The sequence below is a fragment of the Drosophila novamexicana genome, unplaced genomic scaffold, assembly GCF_003285875.2.
Source record: "Drosophila novamexicana strain 15010-1031.04,08,12 unplaced genomic scaffold, DnovRS2.1 tig00000008-arrow-pilon, whole genome shotgun sequence".
In the NCBI taxonomy this organism is placed as follows: domain Eukaryota; kingdom Metazoa; phylum Arthropoda; class Insecta; order Diptera; family Drosophilidae; genus Drosophila; species Drosophila novamexicana.
This window is the reverse complement of record NW_020824765.1, coordinates 6,162,470-6,189,743: the sequence shown is the minus strand read 5'-3', so window position 1 is coordinate 6,189,743 and position 27,274 is coordinate 6,162,470. Positions and strand designations below refer to the sequence as shown.

The 27,274-nt window shown below is 39.5% G+C and overlaps 2 protein-coding genes across 2 annotated transcripts; both read left to right on the top strand.

Moving 5' to 3' along the window:
* The first annotated feature begins 17,891 nt into the window (after positions 1-17,891).
* LOC115764059 (protein TsetseEP) lies at positions 17,892-18,749 on the top strand. Its single transcript, XM_030706909.1, has 3 exons — positions 17,892-17,939; positions 17,997-18,332; positions 18,402-18,749. The coding sequence occupies exons 1-3, from the start codon at positions 17,892-17,894 to the stop codon at positions 18,747-18,749; spliced, it is 732 nt and encodes a 243-aa protein (XP_030562769.1).
* Positions 18,750-19,306: 557 nt separating this feature from the next.
* On the top strand, positions 19,307-22,260 carry LOC115763675 (foot protein 1 variant 1). The gene is made up of 3 exons (XM_030706350.1): positions 19,307-19,363; positions 20,020-20,340; positions 20,402-22,260. Exons 1-3 carry the CDS (start codon positions 19,310-19,312, stop codon positions 22,169-22,171), a joined length of 2,145 nt encoding a protein of 714 aa, XP_030562210.1. The 5' UTR covers positions 19,307-19,309; the 3' UTR covers positions 22,172-22,260.
* The last annotated feature ends 5,014 nt before the right edge of the window (positions 22,261-27,274 follow it).

The following is a 27,274-nucleotide window of genomic DNA, read 5'->3' as shown; positions in this document are numbered from 1 at the left end:
TGCACGCTGCCAAGGACACGCCCGTGCTTGATTCGATATAATCCACTTGATGCCGGCATTTTCCTCTGCTTCTTGTTGTTGCTGCTGCTTTCCCTTTTTTTTTACTTTCCTTTCTTTTTTATTTGATGTACTTTGCTTTCAATTGTTTTGCATACATAAATCAATTTATCAATGTTTAATTTAATTTCTCTGTCACTGTCATTTCACTTCACACACAGACACACACACACATTTTTCGTGCACACATTGCGTATGCTTTATTTTTAAATAAAATTTGGTTTTTGTGCACTCGATTAAATTGTTTAGTTCAAATATATTTATTTTTTTTTTTTGGTTTGATTGATGCAAATTGATGAAGTCGTTTATTGCGTAATTTGTCGCTTTTATTTAAATTTTTGATTTCTGACACGCCCCCTAAGAAGCACACACATTTGAGCAATTCACTTTTGCCAACTAATTTTATCGGTTTTAGTTGCACTTTTTGATATTTAGCCTTGCTCGAGGCACTTGCCACACGCTACTTGCAACATTTTCCTCGCTGCAGGCCTATATTTGACTTTGAACTAATGCACTCAACATTTTGGAGGGCGCAAAGTTTTCCGGCTGCTGTTTTGTTTTGGCCTTTAAAAAATTCACATTGCGTATACGCCGAGTTGGCTCTGTTCAGTTTGGGGCTCGTGTCGAGACAACAACATAACACAACACAACGCAAAACTGTGTAGGAAACGCGTCTCGAAGCGCACGCAACGCGTTGCCGCTGTGGTCAGAAATTAACTGAATGCATGCGGCATCAAAGGATGTGGCAAGCAAGCGGCCAGGCAGAGGCAAGCAGCCTGCGTATAACCGATTAAAGGCGTCGCTGTTCGCGTCGCAGCCAGCAGCTGCGTAACTTTTACTGCTCGCTCGTGCGACTTGTCGTTGTTGCTAATGTTGTTGTTGCTGCTGCCGTTGTCTGTTGTCTGTGGTTGTCGTTGGCGGCGCTGGCAAACTTCGTCGCGCATCTGCTTTGGCATGCTCGGACGACGCTTGTCTGTTTACTTTACGCTTTCGCAAGCGACTGGCAACGGCGACTGGTGTTGGCGAGGACACGGACACGGACACGAAACCGACGCGACAACCCAGCCGGCAGCGACAGCAGCAGCAGCAGCAGCGACAGCAGCAGCAGCATCAGCAGCAGCAAGCAGCACTAAGGCCATGCAAAAGTCGGCGTCTGCAAAGGCAGCGACGTTAACAGTAGCAGCAGCACTCCGTGCTCTCTTTCGCTCTCTACAACTCCCTCTCTCTTGCTTTCTCTTTAATACTCCCACCGTCACTCTCTGTGCCTCTCGATTTATGGCAGCCTCACTTCGTTGCGCGCAAAGTGCGTGAAATTGGTCCACGGAGGAAAAGTTTGGCAACCATCTGATAAAAAACTCGCTCGTTTCGCGGGCATTTCACATATGGACCGACTCGTCACTAAACATATATTATTTGTCACACATTTTCAATTAGGTATATAATTAAATAAATAAAAAAAATATTTGAAAACCTTTAGCAAGATATTTTAAAGAAATTAACTATCTATTAAATGATAATTTAACATTTATATATTTTGACTTTACTCAATTAATTTATTAAAATATATTTGAAGAAATTTTAAAATTTCAGCATAATTATTTATTACATATTCTGTCCGAATTTTAATTGATATAATCGTATCCCAAAGTATTTATAGTAAAAAGGAAATATCCTGAAGTTTATATATTGATCAGTGGCAATAGTCAAGTTGAGAAATCTTTATCTGATTACACGAAATTAGTCTCTCAGCTTCTAAGCTCTACTTTAAAAACTTGTAATAGATACGGCTTTTTGTTAAGACAAAGCTTACGTCAGTTTTTGTCTGCGCTGATCCGTAGCATCCATAGAAACTATGGGTAACTCAGAGATAAGCATCTAAATAGTTTTTATCATTGTATTCGATTCAAGTAATTAAACCAATTTAGATTGACTATCAAGTTACCTTGACCTATTATAAGCTTGTTAGTCAAACTATGCTGCCTACATGTAAGCTATATCTTATCAATATCGTATTTCTATAGTCGACTGATGAGTTTTTGTATGGCACGTCGACAAGGAATTTTAAATCTTCGGGTTCCTCCATATATTTATTTATTCTTTTCATATTCATATCTATATACAAATTCTCATCAAATTAAATAAAATAATACGAATTAACATATGGTATTAAATCCTAGTTTAATGATTAGTTATTATTTTTTTTTATATTTTTGTTATTTATTAACTTGTTCATCATCTGAGTCCCTAGTGAACAACTTGTGGGATAGTTTGTTTCCTTTCTTGAGTGGACTTAATTGATGCTGCGTTCGAGGACAATAAAAACAGCTGTTACATTTTTATAGCAAACATTTCTCAAAACACACGACTCTCCGCGCTCTCACTCTTTCTCTCTCTCATGCACGCTTCTGCGCAATGTTGTTGCTATAAATGAGTCTCGTTTTGTCTCTTATTTTAGAGAGTTCTATCACTCGCTCTCTCTCGTGTTTTCTCAGCACTTCGGTTGCTTGTCGTGTTACGACGTCTGCAAACAAAACTCAAAAACCGCTTTAATTTGGGTTATTGTGCTGAAATTAGTAAAGGGCCCAGTGTTTTTTTCTTCGTAGCACCCGAATCCGTCCGCCTCGCTCCGCAGCGTGCAGCTGGGCTTGTATCCAGTTGTGGCCAACACGCATAGTCTGGAGCTTTAGGTAAATAGCCAAATGTTTAGCATAGTTTTCTGGTTTAGCTGGCAAGCATTTGGATTGCAGCTGCATCGGCCAACAAAATTGACACAGTTTTCGACGTTTAGACGTGGCCTGCAATGTGTTAACTCAAATACTAAAAGCATTTCTGCGTCAGACTCTTAGGTGCGTCTGACAAGCCAAACAAGTTTTCAAAGTTTTTGGATCGGATTTTCTGCCCTATCTCTATATGTAAAATGCTGTCTTACGAAATTTTTGGCAGGAATTAAAATAAGGAAACATATTTATTTTGATTCTTTAATGGGGCGAACGCAAGAAGTAGTTTTGTGTGTATGTATTTCAAACGGGCGACGCCGCTTAATTTCCTTTGGTATAATATAGACTCCGCCCGGCTGCTGCTAATATATAATTTATAGGCGATTGGCCGAAAACCTTAAACCAAAAGTAGCTCAATTTCGACCAACTTAATTTTTTTCTGCTGGCCATCACGAAATAAATGGACCACAATTTCAAGCTGGAGGCACATAAAAAGCAACATTTTAGCCAACTCTTACTTTTATATGCCCACACAAAAATTATGTATGTGTGGTTGTGTGTGCGTGTGTGTGCTTTCATTATCTAAAAACAAGAAAATCACAGACAATCAGTTAGCGACTGCGTGGGGAAATAAACTCGTCAAGAGTTTGTGTTTTAACGGCACACACACAGAAAGAGAAAGCCAAAGAGCAGCACAAAAGTAACATAGCAGCAGGGTGTGGACTGCGAGCGGGGTGTAGAGGGTGTAGGGGGTGTAGGGGGCGCAAAAACTTTGTCGGCTGAGTTCAGTTTGATGCCAGTTTTGCCGCATCCGTCGCTTTGCGAGTTTGCAGTCAATGGGTACGTCATTATTTTCATTTATTGGCGCAATCAGTCAACGTTTTATTTCCGGAATGTAATTAGGTAAACACACACACACACACACACGCACTCACCGGAAATGCGCAGACAGTCTGTGCACACAAACACACGGACAGGCGCTTACTCACGTTGCAGCTCGGGGGACACAGGACATATTCGCAAAGTATTTTTTTACGAGCACATGCTAATATCCCATGACAGTATTTGGTACACACACACACACACACACACACACACACACACACACACGCACATACAGCAGAGGCACATGCAACAGAGACACATATAGCTGCAGCTGAAGCTGTGGCAATTCTGCTCTGGCACTCAAGTCTGTTTACATCGTCTGCCCGCCTGGCCCTTTCTCTGGCCGTCTACATTATATTCTTTTTTTTATTTTTGAGACCCTTGCACTTCAGTCATAACAACTTGGGCATACATTTTGGCACACCCGCAAAGTTATGTGGATCCGATTACAAAGCCGTCGCCTAATTTGAACGTTAACGAGCTGAAACTTTTTGTTTGTCATGGCTCCATTACCATTACTTCAAGGAATTGCACGACTCAACCCTCGCCGGAAAAACAGTATATAGGGTTGCGCCTAAGATAAGTTGCGGTTTTTTTTTCCTCTACTTCGTTATCGTGTGAAGGGGTTTCAAGAGATTTTATTACTCGCCAAGTGCAAAAGGATATTCAATTAGGAAGCTTAGCCAGCGCGAGCTTTGATTTGTTTATTAAATATGTTTGTATTAAATATAGATACACAAATTTGTATATCTATATATAGTAATATCTTAAAATACTTGAAAGCGAAGCAGTTCACATCTTAATTTAAGAAAAGAATGCAAATATGCATCGTAATCATTGCAGTGTTTTAAAATTTTGCCTTTTAATGGCAGTGTTGGTAAGCCAGTTACAAGCCTCCAAACATTATATGCTTCACAGATCTTCAAAGATGTTCGGCTTTTAATCTTTTGTCAAACTTGATCACAAAGGATTTTGAACCATACTTATTTTTAAGCTAAATAATAATATATTTCTGATCACGCCCAAAAGATGAACGTCAAATAAATTCTCAATAACATGGGCTCCATTAAAATGTCTTTTTTTTAAACTCAAATTGTATTCATTTATTGGAAATTCTTAACTAAACTCTTTTAATATTCCTATACATTTCACAAGTAACACAAAATTCATCCTATCTCCATTGTTGTCAAGCGTATTTGTGCTTCAGTGTTAGGCAACTAGTTTCTGTCTTTATTTGGTAATTTGTTTATTGTACCTAAGAAGCTGAATGTTAGTGCAGGTCAGGCTTTTGCTATGGCTTTTAGTTTCACTAAACTGCTTTTGGCATAGAAAAAAAAATAACAAAAAACCGAAAAAAGCTTGGAAAATCGATAGAATTAACATTAAATGAAAACAAACAGGGAATTGTTGGTTTATTTTGAGCAATTATTTGTGGAAAATGATTTTTTTCTTCTATGATAAACTATATAATAAAAGAGAATAGCGCAGCTGCAATAACGAATTGCAAATTGTGAAATTGCCTGATTACTCATACGCCACGTGGCAATCGTTGTTAGCAGGGCCAAGAGCATGTGATGATAAAAACATTGGCATTTGAGTGAAGCAGAAGCAGAAGCGGAAGCAGAAGCTGCTTAAATTGAAAACAAAAACACAATAACAAAGGCCAAGATGAAAACAAACAACAGAATGCTTAACAAGAACAACAACAAGTGAAATATAACTGGTAAATGGAGGACATGAAAGCAGGGGAAGTAGCAAGTGGCAAGTGGCAAGTGGAAATTGTTGGAAACAAGCTGCAGCCAACTGGGTAAATTGAGCGAATTTCATAGAGTGCCGCACCTTTAGCTGCATGCCAAAAATTGGCAAACGGAATAAAACGAATTCGTTGCGTGAGAAATTCGCCAGCGAGAAGATGAATTGTTGGCAGTCTTAACTTAGGCCAGGCCCCATTCAAAAGGGCTCCCAGCTACAGCCATCTCTCAGGGTGTTCGCAGGGTGGCAAGTGGCAAGGGCTTGGCAGTCTGCAAGTGAATTGAAGCGCTTCAGATAGAATTTCGAGCGCACTAAATTTTTCAATCGACTCACTAATAAAGGCAATAAATATTCCATTCCACTCCATTCCATTGCGTTCGCTGCCAATACACAGTTCAAATTTGTGGACTACATTTTCAACTTTTGTGCATCCAGTTTTGAAGCTATTTTTGCGTATCATGGCATAGATTTCATTTACGAAGTAATTTATTGCTGTAACAGGAAGCTTTTTCAATAAACTTAGCGTATGGTACACACAAAAATGGGAGAATATAATGCGGGGGAAATATTTAAAATTTAATAAAATATTCTGTATTTATTTTAACTGAGAAGAATTGCCTGAATTTAGTCAAAATATGTGCGAAATATTATTGAAAAACCTAAATTGAGCCAGAAAAATAAAAACTAAATGATTGGAAAAATATCTTTGTCTATTCTAATTTATTATTCAACGAGAAAGTAAAAATATGCTTGGCAGAAGATTAACTACCCTCTGAGACATTTCACTTTTTGTCAAAATATAAGAGAATAGTGAAGCTCAAAAATGCTGAATTAGATGAAAATATCTTGCAAAAGAGCAAATAATAAAAGTCAAATATATTTCAATTAATCAAATTCAGAAAAAATATTAAAAATACTTATATATAATAATGTCCAAAAAATACTCCACAGCTCCTAACCGTGCACAATTTCGAACGTTTGCCGTCTTGACTGAGGAATAATTTGAGTAGAATTTATGCATTTGCCATTGGCTATTTATGCTCATAATTTGTTTGGGCTGCCTGCATTGAGCATATTGTGCCCCATTCTCTGCGCTTCTATTGGGCCCAGTTTTACAGGACTTGTACGTTCATTTGGAAGCGCTTGAGACGGCTGACAGCGAAAATTTCATTACGTTTCATTGCATTTCACGTTAAATTCAATTTAACGTGCTGGTATTTTTCACTTTTTAGACCCGCACTGAGCAAAAAATAGGAGAAAACAAAGTAAAAAAAAAAGTAGGGAAATAAAAAGGAAAACTTTGCACTATTTTCTGGTAAACATTTCTTGTGCTTTTCACTTTCGCCTCGCCTTTTGTTGTGAACCCGCAGTAAATAAAAGCAGCAGCAGCAGCAGCAGCCAGTAAAAGCAAAGAATGAAGAAATTTTACTCTGCAAAATGTTTTCCCCAACCAAAATGGAAATGTGTCACACAATGTCGTTGTCGTTTTCGTTCTCGTTGTCGTTGTCGTTGCTCTTGCTGTTGCTGTCGCATGGCCCTCTTACATTTCCCAGTTACAACTGCCAAAACCCCCTCCCAGCCAGTCAGAAAACCCACTGGAAAATGTGTTAAACGCATAAATGAGCTACAGTCAAGTGAATTGCATGGCTATGGCTTCTAAATTGCTGACGTTGACGAACTGGCCATAGTTTAACTTCATTTAGAGAGCCAGCACAAAAATCTGCGTATTATTTATAGGGAAACTCATCCAACTTCTCTCATGCCTCCACTCCCCGCCGTGCCCTTAAGTGAAGGGCAAAGCATCAAATGACCAGCTGGCAAATGGAGCTGAGCAGCATTTTTTCACCAACTCATTTTCATTTTACAGCCGTTGTCAAAGTTTTTCTATATGTATGTGCATGCGTGTGTGTGTGCTGGTGTGTGTGCGCGCCACTTAACCAAATTGAATATGGAAATTGATTTTTATTGTAATTTTTGTCGATTATTTATATTGAAAGGCGGTCCTGGCTTGACTTAAAACATTGAAATTAGATTCTTCTGCGCTCAACATCGATTTGCCTTTTCGCTGCTGCTTCTCGTTTTTCTTGTATTTTACGAATTTTGCCCCAGGAATTTGGCTAAGTAGATAGCCAAGTTTTTGAGCGCAAAAAGTTTATTGAAATATTTAGCCAGAAACTTAAGTAATAAGTTGCCAAATCAGAGCGCAAAAGATTAAACTCCAATAAAGCTGAAAAGCAACCCACAAAGAAAAGGGAACGGGGCAATAGAAAAACTAAGGGTCACCGCAAATTGAATACCCTTGCAAGCAGTTTATTAACTCAAATTAAGAGCCACTAACGACAAGTCCAATGTTAAAATAATTGCAGTATATCCAAAGTTAGTCTTAATATTGGAATTATGAAAAACTTGTCAGTGGCAATTGTTTGACCTAGAAATTCCAAACAATATACTTTTGTTTATAGGTTAACAGATTTCATTTAAAATTAGCAATAACTTAAGAAAGTGTATTAAAAAGAGGGAAATCGCTTGCGTTATCTGTTTTCGTGCTCTTGTTGCCTTAAATTAGGGCTAAAAGTTGCAGTTACCACGAACTAGGACACATAATGGGTTTCAATATTTAACGCAAATGAAACTCTTTTTGTTGCCATATAATTACACAATTGTAAAAGGCTGCTATAGCCTGTGCCTGTGTCTGTCCAGCCCGTGTCACAGGCTCTGCCTTTGTGGTGCACGTTGCGTATACGCAACAAAAGACGCAATGCACACAATGTGGCGCTTTTGCTTGAGTTATGTACTCGCCCCTACCCAACCGTAAAACTGCATTGATTTCCCTTGCTTTTCTTTCCATTTCACTCAGCAGGTCGTTAATTATTTTTACACACAATATCGCTCACATGGATATGCCAGTCGCCTGTCGCCTGACGTCCAATTATCGGTCATAATGCTGTGATTTAATTTAAAATGGTGCCACCAACTTTGCCTGCCACAGAGTGCTACCGCTCGAATATTGCCTTGGCATTATATCTTGTTAATTATAGCCGCGAGCCTGGTGGCTCAGCAGCTATACAATTTTCGCTGGATAGGGTTATGGCCCAGTTGCACACACTCAGAAAAATCAAAGCTAAATGAGAAATTAGCCAATCTATTGTTCCACTTGATTTGGAAACTTTTCACACTCATTGTTAAATTCCTACCAAGAACTTGTTTTAATTACCTTAAATCTAAATAGAAGATGCAGATGCAGCTCTCAATTTAAAATACTTTCTAGCTACGTTTATCAACTAAATTCTTGTAACAAGTATTTTGTACATATTCTAAGCCTTTTCTTTGATATTTCCTTAATTTTTTTAATCATAATTGCTTCCACTTTAGTTGTTACTTATTATTGCATTGTCTATCCCATTTTTCTCTGAGTGCAGCATTCCGGCTCCACTTGTCAGTCGGCAAATATGATGACAATGCTCTTCGCTGGGAGCACCTTCTGCATGTCCAAATATTGCAATTTACGACATAATCCACGCTTAACCGCTGCCTCAGACAATGGCTGCCTGCTTGGCCAAAAAGATGAGGCTGATGATTTCATGTGGCATGCAGCACCACGGGAATCGAAAGGCCCGCCCCGCTCGCTTCCTGCATTTGTCCTTTGGCAATTGCCTTTTGTTTGCTGATTGCATTACGTTCAGTCCTCGAACGTTCTGGTAGTCGACATTTTTGCTGTTGTTGTCGCCTGCCTTTTGGCAGAGTGCAAAACTTTTAAATTAAAAGTCTAAAGCTGGCTTATGGCTCAGTTTATATCCGCTTAAGCCGCTTCATTACGACCAACTCAAGCGAGTTGCGAGTGAGCGAAAGAGTAAGAGAATATGCGAGAGAAAGGCAGAAGGAAAGCGAGAGAGATTGAAAGTTTTCACATATTGCAACAGCGTTTAGTGACTTAGTTTCTTGAAACAATGCAATTAGCTGGCCAATATCGATGGCTTGTTAGGTAAACCGAACCCACCCCGCACCCCAGCCTAAGCCCCGTTGTCAGCCTTTTCTGTTAAATAGCACGGCTAAGCCAGTCGCTGCTGACATCACAAAAATATTTCACAATACACAAATTGTTGGCCCATTTTAAAACGAGCCAACTAATTTTGCGGCAACAGCCTTCAAGGCATTTATTAAAAAATAAATACACACAAGACGGCACGTGTGTGTGTGTGTGTTGTTTTTCTGCAGCTAATTTGACATCTGTCGTTGTGTGTTTGTCTTGCCGAAAATAAATTAAATTTCTTGTGTCAGTTGAAAGAACATTTAACATTTGAACCAGCGCCCCAAAAACAGCTGCAGACGCATCTGGGGACCCGCTGTGACACTTGTCAAAATCAGGGCCAAAGGTCTAAGTTCGTCTTCCACAAGGGCAAGAAAATCAACTGGGTTTACGCACACACAAACAGCACACACACACACACACACACACACGCATATTGTTATGTATGCTTGTCTAATGCCTAGGCGGGCCACCTATGCATCAAAAACCGCTGATGACAGCAACTGTTGCAAGTTGCCGCATAACGTGGCAGCAACAGTTACTGCCATTGGCCTGTTTATATTTGTGCATTTGCTAACCACGACTGAGCCTAGGTTAACAGTTCGCCTAAAAACAAGTTACGTGTGACTCGGAGATGGACAACGACTAAGCGATACCCAGTACTAGATAAATTAAACAAAAACTTAATCTGAGGAAAGCTGTCAATAAGAAACTTTATAACATAATTTTAAAGCTCCTTAAAGCTGCAAGTATGATTAAGGCTCGACTATCTGGCTGCAATTATCACTTATTTTACCTAAAGATTTTAAACTATTGCTGTAAAAGTTTGAACCTTACAATTGCGTGCTTGAGACTGTGTTCTAAGAAAAAAATCTTTAACTTAAATCACATCGAATATGTTTAAAAACTGACATTTAGAAACTCAAAAGGAGCTTTTAAAGCTCGGCTGAATAACTGCTTTTTTTTTACTTTTAGATTTTATATAATTATTTTAAATGTTAAATCTGCCTGAAACGAAAAATATATCATTAAAGCTCTGAGGTAACTGTCTTCTTGAGAAAACATTTAATTAAAACATATTATCTTGAAAGCCTTAACTTAATATAATATTAAATAATATCTAATTTCTAATTGCTTTTCGCCTTACCAAATTTTGCCCATCTGTTGCAGCTTTTAGTTAAACTGCGTACAAAATAAATTAAAGCTTCAGGCATGTGTTGTCAACTGGTGCTGTAAAAGCACACAAATTATTAGTTTTAAATAATCAATTCTATTCCCAAAAAAACGCTTTCAGCAAATGGCCATGATTTATAATTTTGTACTTTCAATAAAGTTCTAACAACAACAAAATGTTCAAAATAAATTAGAAATCTTGTAAAGGCTTGCAGAAAGTCAACTGCTGCGGACAATTTGATTATACCTAAATTTATAGAGGGGATAGCCGCCGGGTATATTAAAATTGTGAATATCAACAATCTGAAGCCGCTTACAAATGCACACACGTGCCACTGACGATATGTCCACCGGACAACGGCAGAGAGCTGATCCAATGAGACCAGACCCGACCAGACCAGACCAGACCAGACCAGACCAGAGCGGACTGGACCGGTCCCAAACAGACCAGACGAACAGGCTAATTAGTTTTCATTGGGATGCACACGTGTCCGCTAACCTAACGCAATGGCCAGGCTAGTGACACAAAACATGGCAACAGGCAGCTGGGCTGGGGCTAGGTCTGGGGGTGTGGGTGTGGATGGGAGGTCATCATCAACTGGACACTATCCGCCACGTGGCTTGGCGGCTGCCGGAAATGGATGCGGATGCGGAATCCGCGTGCAAGGGTCCAGTTGCAGGTACAGTTTCAGCTTTCCACATGCGCTGATTGCACACAGGTGTGTGCCTCTGTGTGTGTGTGTGTGTGTGTGTGTGTGTATGTGTGTGTGTGTATTTATGCGTTGGTTTTAAGTGCAAAACGCATCATGTGGTTAATGGACTTTAATTGCCGTGTGCACAGCACACGGAGCGGTGGGTTGGGTTGGGGCACATACAGGTGCTGCATGCAAGTGGCCTCATGCGAACCATTTAACTTGATTAAAGTTCGTGCAGCGCAACTAACTAAGCTCTGAGCCAGCTGAGCTTTAAGTGCGCTCACAAACGGGAACCTAACAAAGGCAACGCACTAAAATTTAATCGTGCCTCTTATCTCGACTGCAAAATCAGCTCTGCTCCGCCGATATACATATATATAAACTGTATAAAACCCTGTAACTGTAAATCTACGGCACACAAAAGGCCCGGTCGCTAGTTCTACTCCTAATATCTAGCATCATTTTCCATTTTCCAGTGCCCATTTCCCCAGCGTGCAATGAAAAGCTTTAATAAATTTTCCCGAACGCAGTTCGCATAAAAACGCTCGCGCTTTCAAATGCAAATCTCAAATCTCCCCCCCCCTCCACCTAAGCACCACCTCGTCGCACACTTCTAGGCTTTCAATTTAAATCACATTTTAGAATTTTACAATCGGATTAAATCTAAATTCAAATGCCGTTTAACATTGGACCGCAAAATGTTGTGGACCAAATCAAAATCAAGGCGCAACTCTCTGACTTAGCCGCTGCCTTTAAAACGCGTTTGCTCTGGTTTTTGGCCAAGTTTTTTTCTGTTTTTTTTTTTTTTCTGTTGTTGCTCGAATGTGGCACATGTGGCACATGGTTGTTACCATTTATACGAACATGCAACACAGTACGAAATTGTTGAATCGAATTAACATATAACAATTTCGGTTGCCGCTTTTGCACAAAAGTTGCGTTTGAACAACGATGCGGGGAAAAAAATAACAATACAAGTTACACGTTTACAGTACACAGTTTGTTTTGTATACCCTTTAAAAAAAAATAAAATGAAAATAAAACTAAAATACAACTGTGCTGACAATGGAAGGATTCTTTAATCCTTTTATTTATGTGACTATATATTCCAGTTAAAAAGGTTTGAATCTAGTCTTGCAGACATTTCGTCCCACTATATAAACTCAGTTCTATAGTCGATAAGTTTTGTATAAACCGAAGCTGTTCAACTCTTGTTTAGGTTTTTGGCGCAATTAAAACAACATATTAAAAGAGGAATTCACCTAAATGCATTAAAACATATAAATACAAGGCATTAACAATATCGATTATCGATTATTTAATTTAGATCGATTAACAGAGTATCTACACGTACATCACAATATAACCCCCCATTAAAACTAAACAAAAAAAACTCACCTAAGTAGCATAAAAATAATTTACAATGAAATAAAATGCGACAGTCAAAAGTTTAACACGCCAACGCGGCGCGCTCACAAAATTTGCATAAAAAACTCATTATGAATTTCAATTTAGTGGCCGGCAGGAACTTGCAAGGATGCAAGCGACAATGAAAATGATATTGTATAAAAAACCGAGAACAGTCAAAACGTGCAAAGTCAATGTTGCTGCATTAGCGGATGCAGCAAAATAAATAAAAAAAAAAATTGGAAAAAAAACTTTTCATAAAACTGTTAAAATATGTTTTATAAATGTTTGCTATTGTGTTGCTGGGATATAAAAAAAAAGTTGTTATTTAAATTTTGATTTATTTGTTGTTGGTAAATTAAGTGAGTTTTATGTGGAATTTAAGGAGCGACAATTGAAAAAAATATTAATTTTCCATTTAAATAATACATTTTATCAACTAACTTTTTTATGTTTGCTTTCTGCAAATTTAATTTATTATAATAAATAAAGTTACTTTTTCATACATTCAAGGCTATGCAGGTTACAAGGCTCTAGGCTAGTTCGACATACCGAAGATTTAATACCCTTTAATACATTTTCCCTATACATACCTTGGAAAAGACTATATTTTGCCATACAAAAAACTCATATGCCGATATTGAAAAGATTTGGCTTATATGTAAGCAGCATAACTTACCAAGATATCTTGACAAGAAAATAGATATTCATACAAGAAACTACTTTTCAAACTACTTTCCTATGGTAGCTATATGGTAAGTAAGTAGCTAAGTGGTCCGATGTTTATATGATTAGGCATGCATATGAGGCGCATAGTTAAGCTAATAAATGACATAACTTGGTAAGTAAGGCAATAACACTCTCTACAAAAGTGTAATACATAAACAGCTTGTAAAAAATTCACATAATTTGTTTCAAATTGTTAAAGTGCTTTTTTCAATTTAAATGCCATTTTAAAGCCTTGAGAACTTTAAACAATAAAAAACCAAATTCGACTACTTTGAAAGCGATATTAGAGAAAAGTGTAGAGTAAGTAAACTTTAAGCACTCTAATTGCTTTCACTTCCATCCAAAACGCTTCCCTCCGTCTGTCAGTTTAATGTTTTAAGTACATTCTAAGTGCATTGCTTTTGCGTTCTCTTGGAGCTGCCCTCGCCGCAGTTCCCAGAATATGAAACATTATCATTTCAAAACTGACGCGATTACTCTTTGCTATATCTTATCAAACGCCTGATTCTCATTGGTCACTGCGTTCGCAATTATTTCGTGTTACTAAGCTCTATCTCTTTTCACAACAAATGCACATACTTTTTGCCAATCAACTGATTCTCCATGCTTCTTCGAAGTCCAGATGTCCTCGTGGTTCACATGAAACGTGCGCATGTTCGTTCGTTTGGCCTATAAATGAACAATTAAATATTCTGTCATTGGTTTTAATAAACTTTTCAGCATGAATGTTATTTAACCGCAAAACTCTGCTCTTCAAATTTAACAAAAGACTCGGATATTGCTTTTGTCACTTTCTGCACTTTTTCAACACTTTTACCAAAAACCAAAGCAACTAAACTAAAGTTGCTTATATTTTCATAGATATTTTTCAACTATTTTAAATTTCTGCTCTGGCCGCAAATGTCAACACGACACGCGTATTCACATGGGGTGTTTGCGGTTGTTGCAGAATGATAAAAAAAAAAAAAGTGGTTTGCACTTTTCTCTATATGGGGTGGTGGTGGTTTTTACTGTTGTTGTTGTTGTTGTTGCAGCCACTTTTCAAATTAAAACTGCCATTGTGCGTGCCCGTCTAGACCGCCCATTTATTTGCATACAAAGCTGCAGCAAACAAAAGCGAAAACCCACGGCAGCAGCAACAACAAGCAGCAAGCAGAAACAGTGTGCAACAATGTGCAATGTCAGTGTTGTTGCCTGGTCTTGAAAATGCGCAACACTCATATATCCGAGTATTGTATACTTTGTATGAGGCATGCGGCATGAAATACCATTTTTTTCATTTGCTTCTTGCTTTTCTTTTTTTTTTAATGATAAACTGCCTGCAAAAGGCAACGCACAAAGGGCGGGCTTCAGTTATAGGCTGAGTATGAGTATTTAATCCGTTGACAGCAGAACGAACACGTGATAACGGTGCCCGGTTCTTGGCATAAATCATTGTGCATTTTGGCGTGTGTAATGAAAATGCTTAACAGCTACTTAAAACGCAAACAGAGCCCAGCGAAGTGCCAGCCAAACAGGCAGCTGCTGCCTGTACAATACAATGCGCGTGTAAATGACACTTCAAGCCGCATTACATGACGCCCACTCAACGTGGCGAGCGCCAAATGAGCAAGGAGCTGGGCCGGGGTTAGCAGGAAGAGCTTTTGTGGTTGGCCAAGGTGACAATGGTGTCATTAAAAGTGCCAGGCCATTGAGAAACAACAACAAGAACAACAACATGCAAAGAACAGCTGTCGCATTTCAAGCGCTGACAGCTCAGCGTAAAAGACTCACACTTGACTTTGCAACACTGCCAAAATAAAACAAAATGGCAGGCCACATTCAAATTAGCCAACATTGACAAACGTAAAGCAAATGCAAACATGGCAATCAGTTGCAGGCAACTGCCATATACTCTTGCCACAAGGCAGTGAATGTCAAACTGTGAAAAGAAATATTGAATATTGAGCCATGAACAATGTATGAGGGAGATTGTTTAAGCTGTACTGAGCGGGTTAGTTTAATAAACTTTTAAACGTGAATTTTGCAATTGGACTAGCTTCCGATAGGTCATTCCAATTTGTTTATACTCAAGTATTTTGCAATATCCAGCTTAGGTAGCTGGCACAAAGTGCAATGCGAAAAAAATTTAGCCTTTTCACAAAAGCCAACATACTCAGTTTCACCCTATGAACAGTGCATAATGAGCATGTGAGCTGGGTTGTTGTCACTCGCGGTTTTTTGTCACTGTCTCTCAAGGCAAGCTGACTGCGTTGTGGCAGGCCGCAGTGCTTGCCACAGCACATGTGCCATTAGCAGCGGCCACACCCCAACGCCCCTCTGCACACCTAAGTAAAAGTTGCAGCCAGCGGCTGCAGTTTATACTTTTGATTAATCGTTCGAGTTGTGCGCCGAAAAAAGAAAAGAAAAACATTTTCTTTTTGAGGCCCCGCTTTTGACGTTATTTCTCTAGAGTTGCCCAAAGCATGTTTTAACTTATAAATCTTGTTTGCCCTGTCGCATGATATATGAGAGCGTCGCATATCTACATACGCATGTGTGTGTGCTATGTGAGTATGTGTGTGTGGTGCCGTGTGTGTGTGTATGTGCTGGCATGTTGTGATAAATTTGTTGGCAACTGTGAATTTAGCCACTTTTCAAAATTGTTTTGCCAGCTTTCTTTCACTTGGCAATCTTGGCACTGATTTTTTCGCCTGCCTACAACCATCTATGAAAAATGAATTGAATTTCAAGCTTATTGTTTGCAAATTGACTGAAAGTCAGGTGAAGACAGCTAACTTTACCTTTCTAATAAGCTAACAAATTTATAGGCTAGCATGGAGAAAGGTTAAATCTCCTATAAGGAAAAACCATTTTTCAGGCATTTCCTAGAATTTTAAATGATATGAATCGTTTTAATGAATGAATAAATTGATTTCAGAGTCAAAATCAAAAAAGTTATTTGCAAAAAAATCTTTTGGTAAAAAAGTTGAAAATAATACTTAAAAGAATAATTTTATTCCATGGTATTGTCTTTATTATTTAAAAGACACATTATCATTTTTATGGATATCAAGTGAAAAATCTAAAAAAAAGAAAAAAATAACAAGCCAAACCAAAATGGTTTTTAATTACTTGAGAACTTTTTTTTTTGACAATTAACCATTTTTTTTTCACAGCAATAAAACGAAATATAAATTGATCTGATTTCATATAGACAATATATCATATTTATATCGACAGACCGAAATACTTTTCGGGCAACAATATTATTTTCTTTATTCGAGAGTAAGAAACTTACTTATCTTAGGTAAAAATTAATTAGCGCAACGCTTTGTCCTGACTGACTATTTGACTGGTTTCTACAATAGTTATCACAAATCGTATCACGGGCAAGGCCGGGTAACACCCGGTAGTATAAATAAATATTTAAATAAATATAATATAAATATTTATTTGCATTTGTATAACAGAATAAAGAACTAAACAAACATTGCAGAATATTTAGAAATAAAATAAATAAAAGCAAATAAAAAAAGAAAAACAATTTATCTTTATCTAAAGGGCTTCAATAACAGTCTGGCCAGAATAGATAAACATATATGAGAGGCATATCTAAAAATAAATAAATTGAATATAAAATGTCACTTAAGTGATTAATATACCAAAAACCCAACGTAATGTGTTTTTCCATTCATGGTTCGATCAGTTGGTAAAGTGAATAAAAATCACAAAACTGTAAAAAAAACCCTAAGGAAATGATAAGAAAATTCATGGAAATGCGTGTGCATTATCAAGAACTGATTAAAGTTTTATAGCCGATTGGTCTTGCTGATTTCCTATCAGTTCTGGGAAAGCGTCTCGATACGCCTCCATGTCTAAAGATCGAAAGTGGGCTGCTACTGAATTTATTAGCGAATCATGTAAAATAATTTTCAAATAATCAATTGCCATTCAAACAATCGAACTTTAGACATTAATTAAGACGCGTGTAAATTGAATGACTTGAATTGAGTAAATGCGAATGCATGGCTCAGGCGATTCAGTCAATATATAAATGCCTTATAAATAAGTTCTTATATCATATTGTTAGATAAGAATGCAGACATCAAGACACCGTTTCGAAGCTGTCTGATAAGCGCAACTAATGGGACATGAGCACTGATTAGTGTGTCTGTGTCTCTTTTTGGGGGCCAATTTATCATGTCTTATATTATAACCTGAGCCAAGATATCATTACAAAGGGTTGTCGCTACGTGTCTTAAAACTGGAGAAAAGCCAATTAAATGTGCCAATTGCCTTGTACAATTGCCATATCTAATCGAAGGTTGCAAAAAGAACCAAAAAAATGTCAAAAATCTGCACTCTCTCAGAGCAGGCCGAGAAGAAGCGAGAATTCGCCCAGCTATAAAAGCAACTGAACTTTAGGATGAGCAATTAGTAAGCACTTCAAGAAGCATCTGATACACAATGCAATTGTTTACATGCGTTCTACTACTCGCAGTTACAGTGCTGGGCGTAAGTTGGCTCCACTTGTAGAAACCACTTAAATTACAAATAACATTTTCGTTATAGGCCAGCGCCTGGCCTCGCATGGCCGATGAGTCGAGCCTGCTTCGCATGGTCATGGCTCAGCTGAGCTCCCCGCTGGCCATTTCTCGCGCCGCATCGCCCGCTGAGACCGCCTGCGTCAACAGGTATACCAATGCGACCTACAAGATCAGCGAGGAGCTGGCCAATGCCACCAGCAAATGCGAGGAGGCGGCCAATCGCACCGTGGTTGCTAATACACAGAGCGCCAATGCCACTGTTGCCCAGATACGCGCCCAGCATCTGTCGCTGGAGAAGAATCTGCAGCAATGCAACAATGAGACTGATAGCCAGCGTCTCATCAACTGCACCGTGTCCACTGTAAGTAATTGCATTTGATTTCCAATTTAGCAATTTGATGTGGACACTTTAATGGTTGGGGTCCTTTAGTTCGACAAGAACCTGCAGCTGCTGGACAGCTCCAACACTCTGGCCTATCAGACCCAATCTCAGTTCGCCACCAACTCGACCATTGTTGCCACGCAGCGCTCCAGCTGCATCAGTGTTGCTGTTGACGAATCCAAGGTAAAGTCCATTGAGGCGGCCAATGAATTCAATAGCTGCATGGCCAAGGTGCCCAGCCAGCGTGAATTGCCAGCTGAGCACGAGCCAGAGCGCAGAGAGCTCGCCCAGACTCAGCCGGAGCAGAAGCCTGAGATGCAGCCGGAGCAGAAACCTGAGCAGCAGCCTGAACAGAAGCCCGCTCAGCCCCTGGCCGCACAACAGCCTGCCAACTAAGTGTGAGCTGTGGAATTTATGGCCAATCTTAAGTTTTATTGGCGGAGAATAAAGAGCTTTAATATTCTATTTACTTGACCTTCTCAATATGACAATAACAATATCTTGATTTAATGGGTCCAAATTCAATAACATCTAAAAATATTTATTGAGTTTGATAACGTTTGCCTGCCAATCGATGGTTAATGTCAAAGCGTACCTCAAGTGTCGAAAAGCAATCAGTGTTCCCAGAATTTTCGTCTATGAATTACTCACAATTATCGTATCTAACTATATTTTCTATACGTATGTGAACACACTATATAGAAAAGAAAAAAAAAAACCGTATGCAGAAAATTGTAATCATCAATCAGGCTGCTTGGTCTTTGTCTTATCACTGAGCGGAAGCCCCACCAAGAAAAAGTAAAAACACTTTGTTAAGTGTGACTTCAGACAGTTATTGATAAAATATAAATATAAAAGGCAAATAATTCAAGTCGTCATCGATTGTGGGCAAAAAATTTGATTTAAAATGCCCATTTGATACATTGTCCAACTCAGAAACGAAAGGAGCCGCCACCATGGAGGTTCTCTACAAACTAGTAGTGCTCTGCGCACTGCTATTCACCGCAACGGTGAGTACTAATTGAACTTTATCGAAATTACTTCAGTTGCATAACTATTTAAATCGGTGTCTATATTATTAAAAGTGCTCAATTATATTACAATATCTGTATACAAATTGCCTAGCTGCCTTGAGTATTCGTGTGCATAGATAATATAATATCATATGATATGATAAGAAATTGTATCTGCGTATTTTTAGTGATAAAATAAAATATACATTTATATATAAATTGCACAGATGACGAACGAGTCATGTGCATAAAAGAATAAATAGTATGCAACGTAATACTTATAAACAAAAATAATAATAAATTTTAATAATAATAAATTGTTATGATAATAATGATCTATTATACATAAAATTCTAAATATTATTAGGATTTTTTATTATTTTTATTATTATTATTATTATTTATTTATTATTATTATTATTATTTTAATTTAAATTTGATTATAGCTAACATAAAAATTGTATATATATGCATTTCAAAAATTTTATGTAATAGTATGTAATTTGTTTAAAAATAGTTTAATATACATCCTATAAAATTGAAGTAGCTCTCCCAAGGAATTACTATCAAATATATTTGCAAGCCTTCCTGTAATATATGCACATTACTAATATAAATTTAAATCTCTTTACTCAATATATCTCAATTCTCAGACCCATGCGACAGCTGAATCTGTTCAACCGAATGATATCAGCAATAGGCTGAGCATACAAAATTTACTTTTCGATGCCATTGTTGGAGACCTGCAAATGCCCGAATTGGGTGCCATTAACAGCTTGGATCAATGTGCGGCCGTTTACACGGTCAAAAATGTGGAGATATTGATGAATGCGGGCAGCAAACTGCGTCAATGCAGCAATGTGGATCAAGCCGACCTGCAGAGCTATTTGCAACAGGAGAACTCAGCAGGAGTAAAGGCTGCCTTTCAGCAGCAGATGCTCGGCTGTAGCACGCGCAGCTGCTATACGGATTCGGTATGGCGGAAATAGCCACCCATTTGCCGAGAGCTTACTAATCGAAGGCTCTTTAATTTAGGTCATGAATCTGTTTGCTGATGTGCGTCCCATGCATAAACATTTCTGGCAGACGCAACGTTGTATTACTCACGAAATTAAGAGAACTCTGCGTGAACTGGAAAAGTCATCTGTTAGCCTGGAAAATTGCATTTCTCAGGTTTTTGGACCCACTGGAAATCCAAGCCCACCAAGCTGGAACTGGACAACAGCAAGCCCACCAAGCTGGAACTGGACAACACCAAGCCAACCAAGCTGGAACTGGACAACTCCAAGTCCACCAAGCTGGAACTGGACAACTCCAAGTCCACCAAGCTGGAACTGGACAACTCCAAGTCCACCAAGCTGGAACTGGACAACTCCAAGTCCACCAAGCTGGAACTGGACAACTCCAAGCCCACCAAGCTGGAACTGGACAACACCAAGCCCACCAAGCTGGAACTGGACAACCACGGGCAACCCAAACTGGAACTGGACCACCACAGGCCCACCAAGCTGGAACTGGACCACAACTGGCCCACCAAGCTGGAACTGGACCACCACAGCACCACCAAACTGGAACTGGACAACCACGGGCAACCCAAGCTGGAACTGGACCACAACAGCCCCACCAAGCTGGAATTGGACCACTACAGAGCCACCAAACTGGAACTGGACCACCACAGCACCACCTAACTGGAACTGGACAACCACGGGCAACCCAAGCTGGAACTGGACTACCACAGCCCCACCAAACTGGAATTGGACAACCACAGGCAATCCAAGCTGGAACTGGACAACCACAGGCAATCCAAACTGGAACTGGACCACCACAGCCCCACCAAATTGGAACTGGACAACCACGGGCAACCCAAGCTGGAATTGGACCACTACAGAGCCACCAAGCTGGAACTGGACCACCACAGCACCACCAAACTGGAACTGGACTACCACGGGAAACCCCAACTGGAACTGGACAACCACAGGCAATCCAAGCTGGAACTGGACAACCACTGGCAATCCAAACTGGAACTGGACCACCACAGCCCCACCAAATTGGAACTGGACAACCACGGGCAACCCAAGCTGGAATTGGACCACTACAGAGCCACCAAGCTGGAACTGGACCACCACAGCACCACCAAACTGGAACTGGACAACCACGGGCAACCCAAGCTGGAATTGGACCACTACAGAGCCACCAAGCTGGAACTGGACCACCACAGCACCACCAAACTGGAACTGGACTACCACGGGAAACCCAAACTGGAACTGGACAACCACGGGCAACCCAAACTGGAACTGGACCACCACGGGCAACCCAAGCTGGAACTGGACAACCACGGGAAACCCCAACTGGAACTGGACAACCACTGGCAATCCAAACTGGAACTGGACCACCACGGGCAACCCAAGCTGGAACTGGACTACCACGGGAAACCCCAACTGGAACTGGACAACCACTGGCAATCCAAACTGGAACTGGACCACCACGGGCAACCCAAGCTGGAACTGGACTACCACGGGAAACCCCAACTGGAACTGGACAACCACAGGCAATCCAAACTGGAACTGGACCACCACAGCCCTACCAAACTGGAACTGGACAACCACGGGCAACCCAAGCTGGAACTGGACCACCACGAACCCACCAAACTGGAACATTACAACATTGGGCCCCAATTGGAATAGGACGAGTCCCACACCCGAATGGAATAACACTACGCCCAGCTGGAATGTGACCACTGAGGCACCGGCTGCTACCACAACCCAAGGTTGGTGGGACAAGCTTTTGCATGATCTTGGACTCTAAATGGTGCCATAAGGTGCCGTTGATGGGACGGCAACACTTTTAACTTAAATGTTCAGCAAACTGAATAATAAATTTATCAGCATTGAAATGTGTTTACTCGATAAGACGCGTAATTTAGTCCGCGCAGGCCAATGAATGTCCTGTTATATGATAAGCTGGCAGCCAGGAAAACAACAAAAAAAAAGAGAAAAGATGGCAGCAAGAAAAAAGTGTTTATGGCAGTAAAAGCCGCAAATAGGCAACGCCCACATAACTGTGGCTTGACTGGGACAGCGCCTGACTAAGATTTATTAGCCAACTGTGGGGCCACGTGTCGCAGATGACTGCACAAAATGATGGATCCGAGTGAAGCGTCAGCGAAATATTGCACAAGGCAGAGGCAGAAGGCGCGATAGAGGCACGGGCAAAGCAAGAGGCAGTCGCTGAGTCTGTCAATAAGTGCGGCAAAAACGAAAAGCGAGCCGACAATAATTAGTTACACTCGGCGAGGCTAAATAATGAGCTGGCTGTCAGCATCTTGTGGTGCAGGCCTCTGGCATCAGATATCTGGCTAAACGGCTTAGCCGACGTTAAAACGGATCAAATAATCATGGTTAAAGCCAAAAGTTGGAAGCCAAAATTATGCCAAAAGTTTAATAATTGCGTACCTCACATTCAATGTTGGGGCTAGCATATTATTCAACGCACTCTGACAGCCCTGACATGGCGGGAATTTGCATGACCATTCAGCTCTATGCAGTGTCTATAGCACGTGTGGTTTAAGGTGTGTGTGTCTATGTGTGTGGAGGGGGAGTGTATGCTGTGCTGTGCTGTGCATACAAAGGGAATCCTGACCTAAACAATGAGAGTATGCGCAAAACTTTTAACCTCAGCGCCAGTAGATAAATCACGTTGGATCATCACCCTCAGCATTCATTGTCCACACCGCAGCTCCATTATGTGACTGTGCGAATGTGTGCGTGCGTGTAGGTGTATATGTACACACACACACACACTCACACACAGAGAGAGACACACTGCAGGTGCTGCTGCACAATCAACGGCGATTTGCGGGCCTGGTCTGGTGTTAAACTTGCTGCCAGTGCCACTGACCAGAGTCCAGAATCCATAGCCCCGAGCATTGTGTGCAGCTGCCCTTGCCTTTGCCAGGACTATAAATTACCGCAGGAGCTGTGTAAATATTTCTCTTCTTCTCTGTTCTGTTCTGTTTTTTTTTTCCTTTTTTTCAACGAATGCCTCATTCGTGGCAAATGATGTTGACCCAACTGGGGCGCGACTTTGAAAAGTTTTAATGAAAATGCACAAATTCAAGTGATCAATTAACATTAATTGCAAAAGGCAAAGTTCATAAAAATTTCATGCGCCAATCACGAGAAAAGAGCATTCGAAAAATGAGGCAAACAAAAAGAAAAAGTGATTAGATAACGTACGGAGAAGGTTTACTTAGCATTTTAGGTATAACAATCAAAATATAACAGAACTAGCAAGAGCATATCAACTGCGAGTTGCCCTGCAAAGGCAATTGAAGTGACATCAACAGGCCAAGGACCAAGCTAAGGAATAGCCTGCAAGAGCAACTTGGTTAGGCTATATTAATTGCTTTGCATATATCTCTTATTCTCTCGGCTAGACATGAAATAAGACTACATTTTTAAGCTTGAGTTCAAATAATTAGATCTAAATGGGTTACAACATGGATCTTAAAGTTAAACATGATCCAACAAAATACAAATGCTTGCTAGACTAAAGAGCTGCATTTGATTTGATGTTAGAAAATTCTTGATTGAATCGACTTAATTCCAACTTCACATAACTTTTCTTGGTTAACAAATAAGCTTTAAAACTTAATTTCTTTCTTACCCTAAAATTCCCCTCCTAAACACCAAGAAGAATTGCCTAACTGAGGGACTTGCTTTATGGATTAACTTCATGACGACGCAGATGCAAGAGGCAACCCTTTTTTGTTTACAAAAATGTTTGGGCATGTAATTTTTGAAATCAAAAAGTTTGGTATATATCAAAACATAAACGTTAACTTTAATGTTATGAACGGCCAGCGGCCATCGCTCCTAAATAGACAATTAAGAATTTTGAAATGTCTGCAGCGAACAGCGCGACGTCATTCGCAGCCAGCCCTGAAAATTAGTAACTCATTAAAACCCAATGCCCCACGCGCCCGCGCCCCTTAAGAGGCCAATAAGTGCACACGAAAAGGTGTCCAGAATGAGAGGCGGCAACCAGTTAGCAGCAAACAGGCGGCTGCCGTTGACTACGAGAGACGCAGCAGCTGACAGAATGACGTTTAGGTAACTAATAGGCCTTATTTGCATGTTAATTGCTCTTGACTAAGTCAACAGCAGCAGCAGCAGCAGTGGCAACAACAGCAACAACAAGAACATCCACGAACGTTAACGACAAAAGAGAAAAGTATTCTAATAATGGCAACAAGAATAATGAGAAACGGGGCAACGCTCAAGTGGCAACAACAGCGACAACCGAAAACCGACAACCGACAGCAGCTACAACAACAACAACAACAACATAGAAAAGTATAAATGCTGCAGTCGGGTGTAACCGACCGCGCAATACCCCTTTGCCATCCAATCACAGCATAAAACAGGCTTTTTAACAAATTTACTATGGGATATATCCATCTTTATAGAAAATTCTCAAGTGGGCTTCAATGCAACTTTAGATCTAAAGCTGTAGAAGATATAGAATATATAGAGACATCAGAGGTCAATTTTGGGCCGATCTTCAAAATAATATCACAGTCTAAGGTGACTGTTGCTTCAAAAAGCAAGTTTTTCATATTCGCCATTTTCGCACCTCTAGTGGGTGAAAATGTAACCCTTTGCTTTCCTAAGTATACATACCAAGTTTTAAGTATCTTACTTGAATAACACCGATAATATTTTACATTGAATTCATCAGCTTTGTCTCGAGCTGGGAACACTACGCTGAAAAGTAGGCAACGCGATTTAGAGCGACGCCATTAAATTTGCAGGCGCTGCGAGGTATGCAACAGTTTTGCCTACTTTCAAAAGTCAGCCGCCGTGTGGTCTAAACTTGTCCGTAGTTATACGTCGCTGTCATAAAATGTTTGATGCAGCGAGTAACATAAGACTTTGTCTAGCTGTGTAACAATTGTTGCTTGATAATGGAGTGCCAAGGCTGGAAGAGAGCCGGAAGATAAAATGGCGATATAACATACAAATCATTTAAAATCCTCATACTACGTTATGTGGTTCGACTCTAAATTACATTTTCCATTCATGTGTTCAGCAGGTACTAAATTAGAATCTTACAGGTTCTACACTTAATAATAATAATTGAAATAAACAAGTAAGAGGTTCTAGTCGGGAGCTCCCGACTAGGGGATACCCTGAACCCTCTTCTTCCAACATCAAATGCATATATATATATTCTATTTTAGAAGCTATATGTCAATTTTGGTGACTCGAGCTATTATTATTTACCAAAAACTTTTTTTTTTCTTTTAGGCGACAGTCTATGCTATTTTTCTTGGAGAAGGTGAACGACAGCTTAAAAAGGTAAGAAAGCAATGGTGATTAGCATTATAATTGTATGCAATGTTCTTAGAGAAAACACTTAATTTTTTATGGTATATTTATCTTTCAAGCTAACTTATTGCTATATGGCGAAAATCTTTATTTCCCTCTTATGCTCTAGAAATATAGAATAAATGAGATATTGCTGGAAAAAAAGGTTAGATACCTTACCAAATGTCTCTCAAACGAGAGGTGAGACTTTCTCCTACCCTCATACAACTGTCTGACAAACCGTTTTGATCTCCCTCCCCAAAATAAATATGTATTTTTATATAAGACAACTAGCATAAATATAGACCCCTTAATTATACATTTAGGTAACTTTTATAGGGCATTTGGCCGTCTAGCACTGCCAGCTCATGCACTTTTTATTGTTTTTAGCTCAAAATTTCGTGTCATTGCCATTAGCTCTAAATGTGTATAGCGCAAAGCAAATAAATTGTGTTTATGTAGGCATTTCGGTTCGTTTCTGTGATTGCGCCGTAATTGTCTCATTTGGCGTTTTTGGGAATACACGCCCTGCACACATACGAATATTTATGCATTTGCGGCGCATTCAGCGAAGCGTTAAATATATGACGACTGGCAGGGATACACCCAACACCCCAGACCGGCGATGTGCAAATTTTGCATTTGCATCCATTTTTATGAATATTTTCATTTATTTGCTGAAGTTTGCAATGCATATGCCAAAGTACACAAAGTCGAGAGTTGGACTGTCTAAAATATAATGAATGAAAAATTTCGCATATTACTCTAATTATTCGCGATATGCCAGCGACAGGCTAGGGGAATTTAATTTGATTAGACCACAAACATAAATCAGACTGAGGCTGACATTCTAATTAAATGAAATTGAAAATTCTCATACTGTACACTTGTGTCTATTTGAAGTCTGATAAGATCTTTGGCATCGGGCTGGAGTGTCGCTCAGTCGCAATCAATTTGCCGCCGGTTGCATGTGGCAACCGCAGTGTGGCAACCACATTAATTGCTCATAAAATGCTGTCGCCCATTTTGTTGAATCGATCAAAGTTAATTGGCATGAGACCGCCATTTGCATGTCATGCATATTTAATGAACAAAAAACCAGCATAAAACTGCAAACAGCAGTCAAATTAACATAACCAAACGACAAACGACACGCAATCATACAAAAAACAGTTTTAACAAATATATCTACTTATATAAAAATTAAATGTAAAAAACAAAACAATTACATAAAAATAAGCAAGCGCTGCGTGTTTTTATGCAATTTGCGCATAGCTCGCAAAATTGTAACTGTGAAAAAAGCAACAAAACTAAATAATACCGCATCAAGCTAAATGCTCAACATTAAGCACATAAATTCAGCTCAATTCGTGCTCACGCAATCCACGAAAATCAACTAAAGACCAACTTTCAATCCAGCGACGACAGGGGAAATCAAAAACAAATAGGTAACCAGATACTGCGATTGTATTCAATTTTGGCACATCATAAATAAAACATTAATACACAAAACGAAAACAAGGACAATAACAAGGAATGC

Excerpts from the sequence above, each read along its gene's own strand:
- LOC115764059 (XM_030706909.1), top strand. The coding sequence starts at position 17,892 with ATGCAATTGTTTACATGCGTTCTACTACTCGCAGTTACAGTGCTGGGC. Across the intron at positions 17,940-17,996 it reads TCGCAGTTACAGTGCTGGGC|GCCAGCGCCTGGCCTCGCAT; the intron begins GTAAGTTGGCTC and ends TTTTCGTTATAG. Across the intron at positions 18,333-18,401 it reads TCAACTGCACCGTGTCCACT|TTCGACAAGAACCTGCAGCT; the intron begins GTAAGTAATTGC and ends GGGGTCCTTTAG.
- LOC115763675 (XM_030706350.1), top strand. The coding sequence starts at position 19,310 with ATGGAGGTTCTCTACAAACTAGTAGTGCTCTGCGCACTGCTATTCACC. Across the intron at positions 19,364-20,019 it reads CACTGCTATTCACCGCAACG|ACCCATGCGACAGCTGAATC; the intron begins GTGAGTACTAAT and ends CTCAATTCTCAG. Across the intron at positions 20,341-20,401 it reads GCAGCTGCTATACGGATTCG|GTCATGAATCTGTTTGCTGA; the intron begins GTATGGCGGAAA and ends TCTTTAATTTAG.